This window comes from Mobula birostris, chromosome 22 (genome assembly GCF_030028105.1).
Source record: "Mobula birostris isolate sMobBir1 chromosome 22, sMobBir1.hap1, whole genome shotgun sequence".
Classification (NCBI taxonomy): domain Eukaryota; kingdom Metazoa; phylum Chordata; class Chondrichthyes; order Myliobatiformes; family Myliobatidae; genus Mobula; species Mobula birostris.
The window spans coordinates 21765625-21781193 of NC_092391.1; the positions used below are offsets into that span (position 1 = coordinate 21765625).

Sequence of the window (15569 nt, forward strand, 5' to 3'; positions counted from 1 at the left end):
TCAGGCCATTGTTATGGATTACCCAAGTGGTATTTGAGACTCCAGCTCCAAGACTGACAGAAGAGAGTTGGTTTCCTTCTGTTTCAGCCCACCATCCCTCATGTACCAAAAGCTTTTACACATGTCATCAAATATTCTGGCGACATGTTGTTTCAAGCCAGATCCTTTGGAGAAATATTACAATACACACAGCAGGCTCCCAGCTTCCGGGGAATGTTGCCATCAAATGAACGGAAGTGAAAACGATATATGGAAAATGAGAGTGCAGCCAAGGGGTCATGGAGACCTGGTCAAGCTGGTGTAAAAAAAAAGTGCTGTCAGGAAACATATTCCTCCTTCTCTGCAAGGATACTAGGAAGGGCATCCAGAATTAGTCTGAAGCTCCTCACAGGATGTTGCTTGGGAAATCTCTGCCTGTGATTGCAGCCTATGAACGTGTTCTTTCAGGAAGGCTGCCATGAAGGCAAACGCTGCTGTCTTTGAAGGAAGTGAGATGAAGTGGCCTCTCAGCAGCGGTGGCCTGGAATAATCCCAAGGCAGAGAAACTAGATGAACTCGAGGCACAAAAAACTGCAGATGCTGGAGTCTGGAGCAACAAACAATCTGTTGGAGGAGCTCAGCATGTGGAGCAGCATCCGTGGGCAGGGGATTGCTGTTGCTTGAGGTCGAAACCCTCATCGGGAAGTAAAGTTGACCTTGACCTTTCTAGTCATAGCAGCACACACAGATGGAAGATCACAGACCCAAGAAGAAAAGAAAATCTGAATATATTTGGAAGATTATTGTCCTTTAAATAACAACTTCAAGGGAAATAGGGTCAGTAAAACTTACTTGCTCTCCTCGTAGGCAAAAATTTGTCCCTTACTTTTCAGACCAACAAAATTGAAAATCTCAGTGGAGACGAATTTTGTAAATTGTAACTACAAGCTGCAATGCTAGGATGAAAAAAATTGAACTGAACATTTTGAAAGCTTATGAGGGGTGATTGATAAGTTCGTGGCCTAAGGTAGAAGGGGTAAACTTTAGAAAACCTAGCACGCTTATTTTTCCTACATTTACACACTTAGACCAGTGGTTGTGGAGCATACGTATCCCTTCTTTGTAGAAGTCAGTGTCTTGGACCTCCAGAAAGTGGTCTACAGCAGGGGTGATTGATAAGTTCGTGGCCTAAGGTAGAAGGAGATGAGTTATTAACTTCAAACTTTGTGCATTTTTACTCAAAGAGTTGAACTGCAAGTACATGTAACAAGAACGGTATAACTCATCTCCTTCTACCTTAGGCCACAAACTTATCAATCACCCCTGCTATGGACCACCTGGAGGTCCAAGACACTCTTTTTACATGCACGTGCAGTTCAACTCTTTGAGTGATAATGCAGAAAGTTTGAAGATAATAACTGATCTCCTTCTACCTTAGGCCACGAACTTATCAATCACCCCTGCTGTGGACCACTTCGACAAAGAAGGGATTCGTATGCCCCACGACCGCTGGACTAAGTGTGTACATGTAGGAGGGGACTAGATGAATACAGAGAAACATATAGCTGAAGGATTTCAGTGGGTCAGAGGGGATCTGTGTAGGGACAGCAAATCATAAACATGAGAAAGTCTGCAGATGCTGGAAATCCAAAGCAACACACACAAAATGCTGAAGGAACTCAGCAGGTCAGGCAGCATCTATGGAAAAGAGGCCTCTTGCCTCTTCTCCTCAGCTGCCCATCACCTATCCCTGGGTCCCCTCTTTCTTCTCTTTCTCTTGTGTTCCACTCTCCTCTGCAATCAGATTCCTTCCTCTCCAGACCTTTACCTTTCCTACCTACCTGGCTTCACCTATCACCTTCTTGCTATCCTCCTTCCCCTTCCCCCAGCTTTTTATTCTGACATCTTCCCCCTTCCTTTCCAGTCCTGAAAAAGGGTCCCGGCCTGAAACGTTGATTGTTTATTAACTTCCATAGATACTGCCTGGCCTGCCGGGTTCTTCCACCATTTTGTGTGTGTTGATCTGAGGAGGGAAATGGATTGGCATTTTTTCAGGTTGACTCCCTTCATCTGAACTAACAACGACTTGATCAATGGTAACAAAATCGGGTTTAATATCGCTGGCTATCTTGAAATTTGCTGTTTGTGGCAGCAGTACAGTGCAATACATAATTTTTAAAAACTATAAATTACAATAGGAAAATAAAGAAAAAAATGAATTAAATCAGTAGTGTAAAAAGAGAGCAAAAAAAGGAAAAAGGTGAGGTAGTGTTCATGTGTTTACTGATCATTCAGAAATCTGATGGGGGAGGGAAACTGTTCCTGAACCTTCAGGCTCTTGTATCTCCTCCGTGATGAGAAGTGAGAAGGCAATTCTTGGACAATGGGGGTCCTTAATGATGAGCACAATCATTTTGAGGCATCGCCTTTTGAAGATGTCCTCAACACTGGGGAGATTAGTGCCCATGATGGAGTTTGCAACTTCCTGCAGCTTCTTCCAATCCTGTGGAGTGGTCCCTCCATACCAAACCAGATAAAATACTCGCCACTGTCCATCTATGGAAATTTGCTAGTCTTTGGTAACATCCCAATTCCCCTCAGTCTCCCAATCAAATATAGCCACTGTCATGCATTCTTTGTAATTACATCAATACGTTAGGCTCAGGATGGGTCTTCAGAGATGTTGTCACTCAGGAATTTGAAACTGCTCACCCTTTCTACTGCTGATCCCTCGATGAGGACTAGCGTGTGTTCCCTTGACTTCCCCTTCCTCAAGTCCACAATCAGTTCCTTGGTCTTACTGACGCTGAGTGCCAGGTCGTTGTTGTTGTGCCTCCACTCAACCTTCTGATCTACCTCTCTCTTGTACGCCTTCTCATCGCCATCAGAAATTCTGCCAGCCATAGCGGTGTCATCAGCAAATTTACAGATGGTGTTTGAGCTGTGCCTAGTCACACAGCTATGGGCGTAGAGAGAGCAGAGCTGTGGGCTAATCACACATCCTTCAGGTATGCCAGGATTGATTGTCAGTGAGGAAGAGATATTATTTCCCATCCGCACTGACTGTGGTCTCCTGGTGACAAAGTCAAGGATCTAGTTGCAGAGGGAGGTACAGAGCTTGTTGATTAGTACTGAGGGTATGATAGTGTTGAACGCTGAACTGGAAACCAATAAGCAGCAGCCTGAAACAGGTATTGCTGTTGTGCAGGTGATCCAAGGCCAAGTGGAGAGCCAGTGAGATTGCATCTGCTGTAGACCTCCAGTAACAAAAGGCAAATTGCATGGGTCCAGGTCCTTGCTTGGGTAGGAATTGATTCTGACCATGACCAACTTGTCAAAGCACTTCATCAGAGTGGATGTGAGTGCTACTGGGCAATAGTCGCTGAGGCAGGTCACTCTACTCTTCTTTGGCACTGGTGTAATTATTGCCCTTTTGAAGCAAGCGGGAACTTCTGACTGCAGAAGTGAGAGATTGAAGATATGCTTAAACACAAGTTTTCAGTGCCTACCAGGTGCACCATCAGGATCTGATAACTTGCAAGGGTCACTTGCATATCCCAAGGTAATTCAGAGCAGTTTACAAAACAATCTAAAACATTGCCGCATATACAAAGCCCAGGAGATTTTGGCCAGATCTGCATTTAAGGGAGTATCATAAAAAGGAGGTCAACACACAAAATGCTGGAGGAACTCAGCTGGTCAGGCAGTATCTATGGAGAGGAATAAACAGCCAATGTTTCAGGCTGAGACCCTTCATCAGGACTGGAAAGGAAGACAGCAGAGGCCAGAATAAAGTGATGAGAGGGGGAGGAGTACAAGCTGGCAGGTGACAGGTAAGACCAGGTGAGGGTGAAGGTGGGTGGGTGAGGAGGTGGGAGAGATAAAGGGCTGAAGAAGGAATCTAGTAGGAGATGACACTGGACCATGGAAAAAAGGGAACGAGGACTAATCGGAGAGGTGATGGGCAGCTAAGGAGAAGGGATGAGAGGGTAACTAGAATAGGAAATGGGAAAAGTGAGAAGGGAGAGTAATTACTGGAAGTTGGGGAAATCAATGTCTGTGCCATCAGGTTGGAGGCTACAACAACAAAATATGAGGTGCTGCCCCTCCAACCTGATTCTGGCCTCAAGTAGAGGAGGCCATTTTACAGACATGTCAGAATGGGAATAAGAAGTCGAACTGAGATTGATTGTGATTGGGAAATCTAACTTCTGTGGCGTTAAAGTGAAGGTGTTTGACAAAGCAGTCCTTCAATCTGCATCAGGTCTCACTGATGTAGAGGAGGCCACACTGGGAGCTCTGGATATGACAGATAATTCAAAAACACTTGAGATGAAGTGTTACCTGTTTCAGGCCCTGAATGGAGGTGGGGTAAGGAGGTCTAGCATTTGTCACGTTTGCAAGGTTAAGTGCCAGGAGGGAGATCAGTGGGTAAGTACATGTGGACAAGAGAGTCACATGGAGATCAATTCCTACAGAAAACGGGGTGGGGGGGGAGGGCGTGGTGCTGCAGGGTAGGGGAAGATGTGCTTCATGGTGGGATCCCATTAGATATAGCTGAGTTGTGGAGAGTGAAAGGCTTGTGGGAAGGTAGGTAAGGAGAAGAAGAAACCTCCTCCTGTTATGACGGCAGGATAGGGAGAGGGTAGATGCGTGGGAAATGCAGGGGAGGGCAGCATTGACGGTGGTGGAAGGGCAACTCTGTTTACTTGGGAAAAAAAGGACATCTCAGATGTTCTAGAATGGAAAGACTCATCCAGAGAAGAGATGAATAGATGCAGCAGAGATGGGGGAACTGAGAGAAGGCACGTGACATTTTTACAAGTAACAGGATGGGATGAGTATAGTAAAGGTAAATGAGAGTCTGTAAGTTTACAAAAGATATGGTAGACAGTCTGTCTCCAGAGATGAAGGCAGAGAGATCAAGGAAGGGGGGAGATACGTCAGAGAAGGACCACCCATCCACCTTACTTATCACCTACCAGTTTGTACTTTTCCAACTCACCCCCTCCTTCTTATTCTGAACTTTACCCCCTTCCTTTCCTGTCCCAAAACATCGACTGTTCGTATCCTTCCATGGATGCTGCCTAACATTTTGTGTGTGTTGATCAAGACTTCCAGCATCTCCAGTATCTCTTATATTCCTAAAAAGAAGAGACATGAATAGAACATTGACAAGGTAATTTCGGAGATTAGGGCCCAAGGAACTGCAAGCATCGAGGCCAACAATTGTTGCATCAAATCAGGAACTGCAAATACCAAAAATTTTATGAAGTAATTTACAATAAAATGAATTAAGTAATATAATCTACCATGAAATTAGCTACCTGATTTGCTGAAGAGATGGAAGAACCCAGGACTGAGCTCAGTACTGATCACCTGGGTTACGTTTCAGCCACTCAGAGACCTCATTCTTAGACTAAAGATACCTGATAAGAAAACAATGTCCACATGGAAATAATCTCTGAAACAAAGAAACGGTCACTTGCCTTTGTAGGCTGGCGCTGGTGGCGCAAAGGTCACTTTCCTGACCAAACATTTCTCCAAATCATCTTTGTGTGTCTTCTGCCTGAGAAATGGGATAGATTGTTCTTGAGGTCGACCTGAGTCAGTCTTTACAAACTGCTGCTCTTTCTGTAGCTTCCTCTGCATCCTTATCCGTTCCTTGAGCCTCTCCAATTTGTTGGTGGGAGATTTGCTCCGTTTTAGTTCCAGGCACTGGATAAGTGGACTTCCAGGAGGACTAAGGGAGGAATCAACAACCAAAGGATCTGGAGAACTTTTCCTCTGTTGTAACATCTGCCCTTGGCTACAATTGTCAAATACCAAATCAGCACCATTGCCAACTGGAGGTTCTCCTTCAAGGTAACATTTGTAGGATCGGTTGCAGTCATCTTGCTCACGAGCTTTGTAGCAGCCTTTCTCTGAAACATTCCATTCTGCCAACTCTTCAAATCTTGTTGGGATAACTCCAGTTGATGGGTTATCATTTGACTTTTGGTCAGCAGTTTTCATTGTCTGACGGACAGCAGACAGTTGAGAGGCATGGTCAGTAACGTGCTTGTATGAGCTGTTTATACTTCCATTCCAAAACATTCTTCTTGAAGAACCACCATTCTCCAGTATGTAATCCACTTTTCCACTGCTATTTGATCTGTTTGGGAAGTTGAAAAGCAGGTAAAAATTGGGCGTTTGAATGCATGTATGTTTATAAATCACTTTCATCTGCAGATAATCATTGAACAGTTTTTCTCCCTCTTTGTACTTTTGACAATCATGCTCCAAGCCACAGCAACAGGAAAGCTCCCTCCTTAAAGTTTGGTTGAATACGTTTGGGGGCTTCAGTCCAACAATAGGCCCTTCATCAAACTTAGGAATGCCCTGTCTTTACCCTCACTATTCTGCTGTAATTTTGCAGCTACCATTTTTGGGGCTTTGCTATTGCTTCCTTGGTGGGTGGTGGGTACTGATGCTTTCTGCTGAAATATATGGGGGTGAGGGTGGGGGAGGTGGGGAGGGTTGATGCTTTGCAGCTGCTTGAGTGCGGGGGGGCATTGGGGTTCTAATATTTTACTGTCATTCATTCTTTGGAGTACCCTTCTGTTTTTCATGGATGTCTGTGAGGAGCAAGAATTTCAGGTTGTATACTGTATACATTCTCTGATATTAAATGGAACCACACAACCATTGAACCATGTTCTGTATAAGCTCTCCAATTTAAAGAATTCAAGTAGAAAGAATTCTTTTACTTGGACTTAAAAAATACCATTAAAATACAAGGGTTAGATAGAGTGAAACGATATCCTCATGTAGAGTTATGAGGCTCAAGTATGATATCCAAGAGCATTTCCTGACATAAGCAATGTGGAATTCTAGTGATTTCTCTCATAAAGAGCTGTTGAGTAGGTGGATTGATTGAAACCTAACCTTGAATGGTTTCATTTCCCTCTGAGAATTTGGAATGAAAACAGACATATTCCTTATAAAAAGAGGACATGCAGGAAATACTCAGCAAATCAAGGCAAGACCTTGAGTAACTGTTTCTAGAATTCTGTGAGCTATTTTGCTCTCATTATCTAGAGAAGGACAGCCCTGCCATAGTGGAAATATAACAAATGCTCCTAGGATATGCAAGTTGGTTGGACAAACTTATAAACACAGGAGTACAAGAATGACAAGGGATCTCAGAGAAGTCAAAGTGCTAACATGACTGGACAAATTAGAAGAGAAAATCAGCAGATGCTGGAAATCCAAGCAACACACACAAAATGCTGCCTGGCCTGTGAGTTCCTGGACAAATTAGATGCAGGTATAATGTTCCCAGTGGTTGCAGAGCCCAGAACTGAGGCCACAGCCTGGGGATACAAAATAAAATAAATTTTGAAATAAAAATACTGATGAAACTATTGGAATGTCATAAAACATATCTGATTCATTAATATTCTTCAAGGAAATAAAATGTTAGTCCACACGTGTTACTTTGCTTGGAGACACAAGAGACTGCAGATGCTGGTAAGAAGTGGGTGCGTGAGGGCGCCTCGGTGGATCAAAAGGAAAGAGAAAGGATCAGAGGCGGTTCAGGTGACCTTAAATTTGAGAACCGTGTGTTCTTGCTGTCAGGTTGTAGACTACCCAGGGAGAATATGGGGTGCAGTTCCACTTGTTGTCTGGCAAGGGAAGAGGCCGAAGACAGGTCAGTGTGGAAGGGAGTTGAAAGGGACTGATGGCTGGCCATCGTGAACAGATTGCTGCACACTCAGAAGAGCAGTCGCTCTGATTGGGCTTGGTCCTACTCATGCAGAGTTCACATCTCTCTCCTATCTGGTTCCACATCACTTTCCCTTCTCATCAGAGCCTCCTGCCTCCATCTGCCCATCAATCTGATCCACCCATCATCAGCCAGCTCCTACATTCTACACTCCCCGTTCCCTCTCAGTGCTGCTGTCTCCTCTTCATACCCTCCACCCTGATGCACGGCCTCGATTTTAAACTATCCCATTGCCTCCACAGGCGCTGCCTGACCTACTGAGTTCCTCCAGCAGTCTGTTAATGCTCCATTTCTTTGCTTGTTTAACGCTCAGTTATATTGGCTGGTATATGTCTAGGGGAAATCCCACCCAGCACCTGCCTCAACGCTTCCCACGGAGTAGGTTGCTGCCCGAATCAATCCCAAACATCAATCACCAGCCAGCACACCCAGTACATTTTACCAAGTACACTTTATAGATATCACTAATTCTATGACATTAACATAAATTCGATACAGAAAAGGAAGTAATGAAAAAAAAAGCGCCAAGACTTATCAAAGTCCAAGTTCTTCGCGCGCAACTGTTGGAGCTCAATCGATTCCTGATGAACACCCGAATCCTGTTGACTCACGGCTCGGGACCACCTGAAGTGATCAACTGGAGCCTTTCCGCATGTCCGCCCTCCTCCCCGTCTCTCCTCTGACTCCTCGTCTCTCCACCGTCCTCCCCGTCTCTCCACCGTCCTCCCCGCCAAAAACCCCATCCCCAGTCATATGAGACAGCATTATCACCCGAAAACAAAACGGTACATGACCACCCATTGGCTAATAGCACCCTGCAATCTGTATTAACCCAAGCAAATGTCTAGCTGGAGACTTTCTCAGCATTTAACATAACAAAGAACCATTCCCCAGTATAACATAACAAAGAAGCCATTTTAAATTTAATATACAAAAAAAAGAAAGACCCCGGACACTTGATTCTTGACAACAACATCCACTTCCCATGAACAAAAGAAAAGTGTATGGAGGTAGAGGGACCACTCTAAAGAGGGGAAAAATTGCTGAGCTATGAAAGAACAGAGTGTCTGGGGCAGACTGCTGGAAATCCAGAGCAACACACACGAAATGCTAGAGGATTAAAAAGCAGACATTTCGGGCTGAGACCCTTCACTGGGACTCGTCTGGCACTAATTGTTCAGTTCTTTTCAAGCCAATACACACCCAGGAGACTGAAAGACCTCGAATATTGCTGCAATGGCCACAGAATGTTCACCAGATTCGTTCACCATTCTTATTTTGTCAGGGGGATCCCAAATTCCTGAAATTAAACCAGGAACAAATTCTGGTTTACCTGCCTGAGAAAGAGTTCCAGCCCTGGGAGAGGCTTCCCGGTGTGCCCAGTCTGCTGATATTCATGGAAGCTGGTCGCTGTGGTGAATTCCCTTCATCTGAAATGCTGCTGGAATTCTGTACACCGCATCCTACAACAACACACCAACAGCAGGTATATTGTCAGGGTAACTACTCCAAAAACCTTCTGATATCAAGGCCAGTGGCAACTGTTGGAGTAAATAGCTGGATTTTGGCTGCCTTCCATTTAAATCTTAAAAGAGGCAAAAAAAACAAATGTTTGCTCCGTCTCTGTAGGTCAGCTGTTTGCAGAGAACCGACTACAGAACAAGTCCAGACATATCCCAACCCATTATATTCACAGGCTGATTTGTTATCATCCATCCCTCAATGCAGAACTGGTGCCAGCAACAGTCCCTTGTTTCACACTGAGTAGTCGATAATACTAACACACAACTTCTGATTTCCATATTTCCTTACAACAAAAAAAGCAGGAATTCATCCCACTCGGTCTTTGCTGACTCACAGAGCAATCCTCTTCCCCCAGCAGTCTTCCCTAGGACCTATTCTCTACACACTCTCCATAATTCTATCATACACCTATACAGTTACAGAGGCAAAATAACCAATGAGCAAACACGTCCTTGGGATGTGGCAGTAAAATTGAGGATCTGGAGGAAGCCGATGTGGTACTAGGGAAAATGTGCAAACTCCACACGTAGATCTGGAGATGAGGATCGAACCTGGCTTGCCGGAGCTCTAAAGCAACAGCTCTACTGCTTGTCCCTCCCAGTTTATGCAACCTCTCCTCATCATTTGACACTTTCAGGGCCACTTCTGATAAAGAAGACTCTATCAACCAAGTCTCAACAACCACCACCACAGGCCATTGTCCAACTCTTTCCTTTAAAAAGGAGATATAAACTATCCATGCTTTTCTGCTGCTGTGGCCCAGCCACTTCAAAGGTTTGATGTGTCACACATTCAGAGATGCTCTTCTGCACACCACCGTTATAAATGCGTAGTTATTTCTGATACTGCACCTTCCTGGCACCTTGAGCTAGTTAGGCCATTTGCCTCTAACCTCCCTCATTCACAAGGTATTTCTGTCTACAGAACTGCCAATCCCTGGACTTTTTTGTGTTTTGCACAATTCTCTCTATGTGTGAAAATGCCAGTTTTTGAAATACTCAAACTACCCCATCTGGCACCAACAATCAATCCATGGTTAAAGTCCCTTAGAATGCATTTATTCCCTATTCTGATGTTAGGTCTGAACAACTGAACCTCTTGACCACGTCTGCATGCTTTAATGCATTGTGTTGCTGCCACATGATTGGCTGATTAGATACGTGCAATATTGAGTAGAAGTTTGGGTGTATCTCATCAAGTGGCCACTGAGTGTATGTCATATCTTGGCAAAGAATTGACAACAACAACAATAACAATTTGGCTTCTGGCATCCCAGGTCATGGCAGTTCTCACTTGATATACACAAAAGATTCTGCCTGGCCCAAACTGTCAGCTGTTTATTCCCCCTCCATAGATGCTGCCTGACCTGCTGAGTTCCTCCAGCATTTTGGATGTAGCCCTCACTTCACTTCCTGCAGGTTTCAGTAGAGTACCAGCCACTCTACTCATTACTAATTATTCACTGGATGTAGGGATAACTGGCCAATCAGAGAATTTATTGACTTTCTCTAATCTCTCCTGAGCTATTTGGCCTGTTGAGCTATTCCAAAAATTAGTTTAGAGTCATCCATATAGTTCTGTTTAAGGAAAACAACAAATTGATTTGATTGTGGCAGGTGATACGTGAAAGGATGACAGTGCATGGAATGGGCTGCTGGTGGCGATGGTGGAGGTGGAAACGATAGGGTCTTTTAAGAGACTCCTGGATGGCTACATGGAGCTTAGAAAAATAGAGGGCTATGGGTAAAGCCTAGGTAGTTTTAAGGTAGGGACACGTTCGGCACAGCCTTGTGGGCCGAAGGGCCTGTATGTTTTCTATGTTTCTAAACAGATTTAATAATAAAGGGTATCAGATTAATTCTTGAGTAGATACAATAAGCTAAATGGCTTCTTTTCTGTTTTATCAAACAAGGAGAAATATGAATCACTAACTCACCTCGTGTCTTGAACTGTAGGCATTTTTGAACCCTTGACTCAGGAAAGTGCTCATTCTCTTCAGAATTCAACTTGCTTTCAGTCTGTTGTAACTGGAATTTGTCAGGACAGCTCAAGAACTCAAGAGCCATGTACTTAATTCTCACAATAACAAGAAAGATCTGCAGTTAAACACCAATGATATACCATCCGTTTATTCAGAAATTTCAATGGCTCAACTGCTGATTCAGCAGGTAATAATTGCCTTCCAACTCACCAGGGTCCACGTTCCTGTGCTCCTTCCAACTCACCAATATCCCTTTTCCCATGCTCCCTTCAAACTTACTCAGTTCAATGAAAAATTTATTATTGTATAGCATTAACATTAATAAATTTGAGTTAAACTGTGTGCTGTGCTATTAATAGGAATGGTAATCCATGGTCTATAAATCTGCTGGTCCCATACCATAAGAATCCCAAACATGCCAGATTATCAGAGTGCCTCCATGCTAAAATACAATCAAATCAATCTTTACATGATAGTGTAACCTTGAGGTAATCAATTTGACTTCTTTCCTCACCTACAATTCAATTGACTTTAATGGCCTGTGAACTTCCTCAAACTGATTGTATATCACTGCACAAAGTGAATATCAACAACATTGGCTCCTAAAAGCAAACAGGCATATTTCTGCCAGGCGCAACCATACACATGAAATTACAGGGTACACAATATCTTTATTCAATTTTTCATAACCATTATACAGTTTGTGGTCTTGTTCATCTTATTGATATCAGATGTGCTAAATAGTTTATGAAATGCCATTATTAGCAGCTTCTTTAACTCTTGTACTAAAGTACTCTCTTTCACAGTCCATAGGCTCTGGATAAGTCTAGTCATAAAATGTATTTGTGCTTCTTACCACTATTTTGGTAATACAGTGGATTCTGGTTAAGTGGCCATTGGCTATTTGGGTCAGCTTTTAAGAACATAAAGTAATTGACAGAATAGCTGGGATTCCCTTCGTCTATTTAGGATGCTGTGTTGTTTAATTGGGAGAGGAGACTATTGCTGAACAGTTTCTAACTAGCGTCAGTTGCACACATTTGTGTGGCAGTTGGACATTACACCATGCTTAGAGCAAACACTATCTTTAAAGTTGTGTCAGTTGCATGTATTTTTGTTCCAAAAGCAGTGATTTTTGTCACTGATTGTTGGAGAGAAATAAACACAAGACACTGTTTGCTCACTCTGGTTTCAAGCACTTAGGCGAGAACAGCCGGGAGTGAAAATGAAACAATTTCACTACTTCAGCAAGTTAGGAACTACAAAGAATTTGAAGGTATCGGCAATCGTCTTGAATGTTACAATGAAAATGAAGATTTGGAGGATGCAACAGTTTCTAACTAGCGTCAGTCACGTGGACTTGTGTGGCTGGTCGACACTACACTGTACTTAAAGTGAACAGTTTTTAAATAGTGTCGATTGTGTGTGTTTGTGTTATGTTATTCATTTGGGCCCACGGATGCCGAATTAAATAGCGGTGATTTTTGACACTACTTCATGCAGGAAGGCAATGAAGGCAGTCCATTATCTGCACTAGGTGCCTGCACTGATTTTGATCATTTACAGTCAATCAAATGAACACAGCAGCGAACACTAGATCAATTCCACCATCAATAATTACTAGGACTATAGTACTATTGTTAGTGTTTATAATTTATTTTGTATTTCATTTAAATACATAATTTGTTACTCATGTAGTTTACCCTTTTTAAACTATTTCCATGAAACTTCAGCTAACTGGGCCAGCTGCTTAATTGGGCCAAAATGCACTGGACCTGATGTGTCAGAAATTAACCAGAATCCACCATATCTCTGACCTTGAAATGCCTAATGTGCCAGAAACTGCAACAGTAGGCATTCTTGTTGATAAAGGGATTGCCTAATTATTCTGTGTTTAATCATCATAGCAATGGTCCCATATACAATGATATTACCTCCAAGATGGCTGCTTTCAGAAGAAAATGTTCGAATCACATTTAATCAAAATGTCACTGGAATCTGGCTCTGTTACAGAACTAACAGGAATGAGAAGTGATCAAAATAATCAAAGGCACTGTTATTTTTCCTTAAGTGTTGTTTTACCATTATTTATCTATTAAAGTAAGTGTTTGCACCATTCACTCACTAAAGGGAAGCTGATTTTGTTCTTCACTTTTCTGTCCTTTCAAGTACATTGAAAAATTATGCACCATAAACTTAATTGCTGAATGATGAAAAAGTGCCAAAAGAGAACAATTAATCCCAATCTAACACTTCAGTGTACCCTTGAAGAATAGGATCTTTTCAATTAGAATTAATCAGTCCCTGAGGTGTTAAAAGACTAAGTGTGGTCTTTCGCTGTGAAGTGAGACTAGAGGAAAGAGAGTTTAATTGGATCAGGTTATGTGGGTGTAATTTCTGTGATTTCATTTGTAAAACCTATGCCCACATTTTTAATAGAACAGTTAATACAAATCCATTTTACACTTCCATTATCTTGCTAAAGGCAGATGATGAAGGACAGAAGAAGGGGTGAAGTTAAGAATTTCAAACACAAATACAGTTCATTTTCTCCTGTCCAACAGGACAAAAATTGGGAAGGCACAATTAAAACTCTGGCGGAGGTACCTAGAATCATGGTAAGGTTGTTCTGGTGTAAAAGAGTCATCTATTTCAGATGAGGACTTCTCTTTCGTCTCTGTCATTCATCATTATGTGCGTTGTCATATGACATAAGTAATCATGGTTTTTGACAATGATTGTTGCTGGCAACTTCTCTACAGAAGTGGGCTGCCATTACCCTCTTCTGGGCAGTGTCTTTACAAGAAGGGTAACTCCAACTTTTATCGATACTCTTCAGAGATTGTCTGCATGTCGCATAACCAGGTTGTGATGTGCACCAACTGCTCATATGACCATCCACCACCAGCTCCTATGGTTCCATGTGACCCTGACTGGGGGAGAGGGCTAAGCAGATGCTACTCATTGCCCAAGGATGACCTGCAGGCCAGCAGAAGGAAGCTGTGTCTTTGATAGAGGTGCATCTCTACTCCGCTACCCAATCTCTGTCATTAATCTTTGGAATTCTAATTCTCTACACAAGGGAGCTGTGGAAGCAATGTCATTGAAGATACTCAAGGCAGTCACGAGGAATTCTGCAGATGCTGGAAATTCAAGCAACACACATCAAAGTTGCTGGTGAACACAGCAGGCCAGGCAGCATCTCTAAGAAGAGGTACAGTCGACGTTTCGGGCCGAGGCCCTCCATCAGGACTTTGTCTCGGCCTGAAACGTCGACTGTACCTCTTCCTAGAGATGCTGCCTGGCCTGCTGCATTCACCAGCAACTTTGATGTGTTTTGCTCAGGGCAGTGACTGAAAGACACTTAAATGACAAGGGAAATCAATGAGTATGGGTAGAGAGTGGAAAGCGGATCAGCAAAGTTCTCATTGTAGGAGGCCAAATGGCCTACTTCTACTCCGGTCCCACATGCTTATAAGAGAAAGCTGGCACTTGTGTTTGTTGCTTAACCATGGTGGAAAAATGCACACAAATCTTGAGGATAATTCATGGTGCAGGCCAGTAGTTAATGAAGGCAAATTTATTACCACATTACACCTGAAGATCTTTTGGGCTCACTGTTGACTAATGAAAGAAATCCAGGCTTCCAGACACATCAGAACAAAATCCTTCACTCAAAAAACAATAGTACTTGTGCAAGATAGAGAGAAAAAAGTAGCTCCAAGTTATCAAGTAAATATGATCCATTCACTCCAGTGAGACCAGTTTGGCCATTTGTTTGATAAAAATGAGATGCATTTCTTTCAAGTTGTGAAGCTGAACAAACACCTCCAGCTTTGAAGGGGTGGAAATGGGCGGAACTGGAGTGAAGGAGTTCACCTGCCTACAAAAAAAATGTTGTCAACACCATGAAAGAGAATGCCACCAAGAAAAATAAAATGCTAGAGAACAAAGATTACAAGACAAGTAATAAGATATGCTAAAGGTTCAAACCAGAACACCCGGTGATTTAAAAGGCAAATTACAGCACAGAACACAACAGATACACAACAGCAAATAATCTGAGAAACAGCAACTCCAAGACCCTGTAAAATGAGAATGTGTTACACAAATGTATCTCTTGCTTTTAATTTTTTTGTTTTGGAAACAGTAAAGTGTCCAGATCACTCACAGGAGAAATTGTCGATCAGAATGTGGCACTAAGCCACAAAGTGTGATACCTAAGCAAATGGCCAAACAAAAACGGGTTGGTTTTAAGGAGTGTCTTAAAGCAGCATGGAGCAGTAGAGAAGTAGAGAATATTAGAGCTTGGAATTG

The 15569-nt window shown here is 42.8% G+C and overlaps 1 protein-coding gene across 1 annotated transcript in view; it reads right to left on the reverse strand.

Annotated features, from left to right (window-relative positions):
- Positions 1 to 11337, reverse strand: part of LOC140186416 (uncharacterized) — a 127712-nt gene extending 116375 nt beyond the window's left edge. The window contains exons 1-3 of the mRNA XM_072240683.1: positions 11208 to 11337; positions 9081 to 9210; positions 5469 to 6133 (exon numbers count right to left, since the gene is read on the reverse strand). Of these exons, the coding sequence (XP_072096784.1) occupies positions 5469 to 6133; positions 9081 to 9210; positions 11208 to 11337 (925 nt within the window). The remainder of the gene's footprint in view (positions 1 to 5468; positions 6134 to 9080; positions 9211 to 11207) is intronic.
- Positions 11338 to 15569: the final 4232 nt, after the last annotated feature.